The sequence below is a fragment of the Sinocyclocheilus anshuiensis genome, unplaced genomic scaffold, assembly GCF_001515605.1.
Source record: "Sinocyclocheilus anshuiensis isolate Anshui unplaced genomic scaffold, SAMN03320099.WGS_v1.1 scaffold966, whole genome shotgun sequence".
Taxonomy (NCBI): Eukaryota; Metazoa; Chordata; class Actinopteri; order Cypriniformes; family Cyprinidae; genus Sinocyclocheilus; species Sinocyclocheilus anshuiensis.
Genome location: NW_015540909.1, coordinates 42,881 through 48,695, shown reverse-complemented (window position 1 = coordinate 48,695; position 5,815 = coordinate 42,881). Strand labels below are relative to the sequence as shown.

The 5,815-nt window shown below is 38.8% G+C and overlaps 1 protein-coding gene across 1 annotated transcript in view; it reads left to right on the top strand.

Moving 5' to 3' along the window:
* Window positions 1-3,752, top strand: part of LOC107689183 (uncharacterized) — an 11,892-nt gene extending 8,140 nt beyond the window's left edge. Inside the window, exon 3 of the mRNA XM_016487107.1 lies at window positions 1,697-3,752. Coding sequence (XP_016342593.1) covers window positions 1,699-2,514 — 816 coding nt within the window. The 5' untranslated portion in view covers window positions 1,697-1,698 and the 3' untranslated portion in view covers window positions 2,515-3,752. The remainder of the gene's footprint in view (window positions 1-1,696) is intronic.
* The last annotated feature ends 2,063 nt before the right edge of the window (window positions 3,753-5,815 follow it).

The following is a 5,815-nucleotide window of genomic DNA, read 5'->3' as shown; positions in this document are numbered from 1 at the left end:
TGTGTAAACAATGAGTGACGTATACGCGCGAGAGATCACTTCCGGCGCTTGCGTAAACTACACCAGAGCGCGTACACACCTCACGCACCGGATGCCGTGCACGCGCTCAAGGCAGTTGGACATAGTGGTGTATTGGAGGTAAAAAATGATATAAATACTGTTCGGTTTCTCGCACAAACCGATCGTTTCGTGTCTTAGGACATCAATGTGTCGTCACGAGCCGCAGGGTTTAATTTGGATTTGTCTGTGCATGTTTTTTTTACTCTCATAGATTTTGTTACCATTGCCATGCATTATACGACTGATAGACTGCAACGGTTGGAGTTAAAAATCATAATTTGTGTTCTACTGAAGAAACAAAGTCACCTACATCTTGGATGCCCTGGGGGTAAGCAGATAAACATAAAATTTTCATTTTGGGGTGAACTATCCCTTTAATGTAACAAACTTTAAAGTCTGCGTGAACCGGAAGTTGCTGCCGACTTTATTTCAGTGTAGTGACGTATTTCCAGCTGAAACGGAATATTAAATAGAGGGCATGGTTTTATGTTTGCGCTACTCCTCTCTGTCTCTCACTCATAGCAATCTAACGGTTGGAGGGGTGTGTTTAAGCATATTCTGCCCAAGCCGTCAAACTGACGTCATCAGAAAAGGAATGCCATTCCAGAGCATAAGTAAATGTTCAGATTTTGATTAAAGATTACGAAGTCAAACAATTTTTGTCAGCGGATTAATTGTTTACATCAAGACTAGCAATGTGCGCTAGTAAAGTAAATAAAGTCAATTTTGATTTCATGAGGACTTTAATGTTTTTAACAATAGCTGATTTTTAGAGAGCTGAGATGAAAACAACTTTTCTGTTTCTAGGGAGAAAAGTCTGATAATAAAGAGACTTGAGGTCACATTTACCATTCAGAGAATTTTTGCAGCCGAAATCCAGTCATTTCAATAGGAATCCATGCAATCTGAGAGCAGAACTTTCAACGGGTTCAAGTTGGTCAAGCTGATTCGCAGAAAGCTGCTTGGTTTAAAAATGCCTTCTGTGTGAGCTGTGCTTCATACTACGCTACAATTTTGACAATACACAGTGAAAATTTTGCTAATTTTTACTCTCCATTTAATCTCATTGCTTATGTTGAAACAGCTTAGATAGAAAGAAATTGCTAACACTTCGCAATAAGGTTTCATTTGCTAACATTAGTTCGTTAACATGACCTAACAATGAAAAATACTTCTAAAGCACTTATTAATCACCTTTTTATTAAAGCACCTTTTTATTTTTTTTTAAATATAAATTACTAATACATTATTAAAATCAAAAGATTTAATATTAGGGCATTTTACACCGGAGGAACATTTTCATAGTTCCTGTTATTGGCAGGGTAGTACCCACTTTTTGGCGTGTTTGGAACTGGAAACCATTTTAGTTATATAGGAAAGCCTTTTTGGGGGACTAAATTAGCCCCTACTTTATAGTCTGACCCAGTACAACAGGAACTACCAGTGACGTAAATATATGTTGATTAGCCGAATGCTTGTCATACAAATTGTTGAAAATGTGTTGCTCATTGTATAGTTAATGTTAACTAACGGGACATTATTGTAAAGTGTTATCAAGAAATCTTATTTATGATTTTTCTTTCCTATCATTTAGGTACTGTATCTATTTAATGACCCACTATTTCCACTTTTACAGTCATGCGTCCCAGGTCCAGATTACTGTCTAAACGCAGCCTTCCCACCATCAGGGAGGGCTATGAGGAGCTGGTGCAGGACCTGAACCAGACCAACAGCCAGCACACCACCACACAGGACTACTTCCTCTCCATCTGCCATCTGGCCCGGCCCACCTTCCCTCTGCATGAGCCCGACTGTGACATCCTTTCCATCGGCCCTTTGGATTCCCCAAAGTCCTGCCTACGACTGCACCGCCTGCGACAGCATCTGCAACCTTCACAGCCCCACACCTCCACAAGCAGTGACCAGACAGTTGAACAAGCCCATAAAGAGAAAGATACCGCCAGATCTGCTCCGTCAGAACTTCTGCAGGCCCAGGCCACCCCAGAGGAGGACAACGGATGCAGAGGTGACATCCCAGGCCCTGCAGATCCGCTGGAGTACCTCTACAGCCACAGAGGTGCTCTAACGCTCTCCACCAGAAGGGGCAGCATTCCCCCGCGCCGGCCACGCAGCGACACCTTCCCATGCTGTTCCTCGGCACCTGGCGCCCAGCGGAAAAGCAGCTGCCCAGAGCTTTGCCTGCCCGAGACAGTCCCTGCGGCGACAGTCCTGCAGCGGTCACCGCTCAGCAGGAAGAAGCTGGATGAAGGCAGTTTGGCCACACGTAGTGGTATTCCCAACAAGCTCGATGGCGCCCCTGCTGGTTGGAGGGGAAAGAGCAGTCGTTGCATGGACAAACAGACCATAGTGTCCCACTGGATCTCAGAGTGCCGCAGCGCATGGAAGGAAGCCCACATTCGCGCATGCATGCTGCCCGCCATTGCCGAAAAGTAATCTACGGCTGCGAAAATCTCTTTCTGGTGAGGTTGAATATCACATAGAGTAACGTCGATTATTGTGGAATTATTACGTTGCAGTTCAAGTTTATATGCATATACATTTTTGATGTATTTTTAAACTTGTGACCCTATAGATGGTGCCGTGTTAATACCACAGCATAGTGTAGAGCTACAATGAATGTCAATGATGACTGAGTCAGTCCAGTAATGTCCAGTCATGATCAATAAATGCATTGATTGTTTGATGCCTTTAACATTGTTTGGTGAGATTTAAAAAATAAAAAATCATAATCAAAATTGCAGTTCTAATATATGAAACTCAATGTAGTTTAAAGATGACAGCAATCCATAATATTCACAGATAAGAATCTCATTGTGTCCACAACTATATTTGGCTGGGAAAGTTTTAGCAAATTTGCATATTAGGCATCTACTGTGATGCAGAATGAATATGCCATGCTTCCTTGAAATATTATCAAACATTTGATGATATTTCCAAGATTTTTTTAGGAAACAGGATCAGCAAACACTGGGATTATGACTAGGATTAGGATGTATTTCCACCATGGATATGTTGAGAGATATTATGTCCAATTGTTATTTCTATATAATGTCTCGAGCAAGTGCTTCTTCGTTCACTAGTATTTCACAACAAAATGGCTAAGCTGCCTGTAATAATTCACTGCCACATTCTGACAACAAAGACAAAATGAGTCATGTTGAAAATGGCTGTCATGTTTGTTTTCATGCCCTTGTGTTGCAGTTTTAAAAAATGGAGCATGGTGTTACAGCTTGCAAGCACAAATATCAGCTTTAGAGTAAACTGGATAGTTAGGTTGGAGGATAAATGATTAAATATCCTGGTTAGGAATCACCTTTGTTAAACAACAGACCATACAATAAAAAAATCTGACCTATATCATTTTGATATTCAGAACTATGGCAAAAGGCCAATGTAGAATTGCACTGTTATCATGTTAGACTGTTTGTACACACCCAGAAAATCCTGTCTTCTTTGCTTTGATTTGGTGTTTCAGTATTCTGAGATTGTCTTACTATTAAAAGATTAATTCATACGGCTGCATGTGAATTTGTAAATTATTTTGTATTCATGCATATTAAATTTCTTTAAATTATTATTATGGATGTAATGATTTGAGAGAAACTGTATATTACACCATACGAGAAAAGAAAAAATCTGTTGTTTGTAAAATTTTCAGCAACCTTGTACTTTTTTTTCAGTTTTTAAATTAATAAAATGTCTGTGTTTTATGTATGGATTCTGTGTTTTTTCCCCCTGTTCCATCAAGTAGATTAAAATTACAATGAGTCCTCTGAGACAATTAGTAGTCTATTCCATTAGCTGTAATGTTGATCAGACAAAACCTGTTAACCTGATGACTTTTACAATCTATTATTTATATCTATTTACATAAATGTTATTGATCAACAGAAAAAGCTAATGAACATTACGGTTTAGCGTAATGCCCTCTACAGGTGCAACTGCAATTTCACATGAAAATTATTTACAGTGATAAAATGCTGCAGTTTAGGTATGATTTATTTGAAATAATATTCATATATTCAACATTCAATATACATATTGTTTAAATAAAGGCAACAACACAGAGATCACATACAGTTTCAGTGCTGTTTTAGTTTATTACATCAATTGGAATATTTATTTGCTTTGTAAATTAATTCACTGTTTAACTGTTGTAATGTTATGCCATAATTTTACAAATGTACTGTATGTTGTTATTTTATATATGTGTATTATTTTATCTCACATGGCATAACTAAAGTTTATAGCAGGTGTTAACAGTGATTAAAAACTACAAATGTAAATGGGGCAGGGGTGGGGTGCTATAAACCATTCAAGTTCATTTGATTAGAGAGAAGAATTATCCCACCCTTGTGTTAATTAGCTGTGTCACACCCCTACCAAACACCAACACACTACACACAACACCCTCCATTTAGGGCGCTCCCTGTTGCTGCATTGTACCTTGGAGCAGCAAATCTGGTCAGATACAATTACTGCTGACCTGGATGGGTTAGGGTCGTTCACATTTTTGTTTGTAAGACAGACAGACAGACAGACGATAGAATATTACTAGGGTGCTGCTGTGGATGGTTACTTGGTGGTTGCTAGGATATTATGGGAGGTTCAGTAGACCTTATGCATCAGAGAAACAAGTGCGCATCAGCCATCTATAGAATTTTGTCTTTGAACTTCCGTTTTGAGGTATCTCTATAGCAGCTGGAGAAGTGGTGAATACATTTGTATCAGTATTTAAAGATTTATCAAAATTTTATCAAAAACCAACATTTTAAAAAAGGCCTGTGTTTGCTTTAAAAAAGCGTTCTGCATAAATGGCTCTTTAAATTGGCACCTGGCTTCACAGCACCCTTCAAGGAACCAGAAGTAAGTACTAGGGCCCCACTGCCAGGGCAGTGATAGGTGGGTGCATGGGGGCCCCTGTAGTGGTGTTGGTGTTTGGTGGAGGGTGTGACACAGTTGATTAACACGAGAGGGATGGGGTGGATATTCTTTCTAATCAAATGAACTTTAAATGGTTCATTCATTCAAACCACCCCACCAGTCTATGGTTACACCACATGAAATAAAAACCATAATGCATACACAAAATAATTAAGAGCATATATTTCCTTAAAATTATACAATTAAATCGTTTAAAACATAAAACATTTCCCTAGTTTACAGAGTATATTCAAAAGATTTTCAACAACGCAATGAAGTCACAGATATAAAACTGTATGATCCTTGTGTTGTTTTCTTGATTCAACCACTTAATATGATCAAATAAATAACCTAAACTGAAGCTTCTAATAAACTGATCATCACACACCAGTTGTGTGAAGTTTGGTGCCATTAGTAAAAATTGGTGATGTTTCTGTAATTAAAACAAACATATTTATAACAGCTAATTACAGGTGGTCATCCCAGTCCTGCCACAGAAAAACAGAGGGAGATGAGGAGAGTTGACACGGAAAGCGAAGAAACAATACAACGCGAATATAACCTATATATAACTGCAGGTATAAAACATAGGCTACATTTTTCGAGGACTTACAGTTTTCTTCATGCGGCTTATAGTGCTGGAGGGATTACAACGACATAAAAGTAAGTAAATAATAACTGTAATAATAATTGCGCGATTTATCTAGCTGCTAAGTCTTTATATGTCTTTTACTGCCCCGTGTGGCTAGTTGAAGTACTGCAGCAGTTGCGGAGAGCATAACAAACCGAAGTATCGCGAGATTGAGCGGGG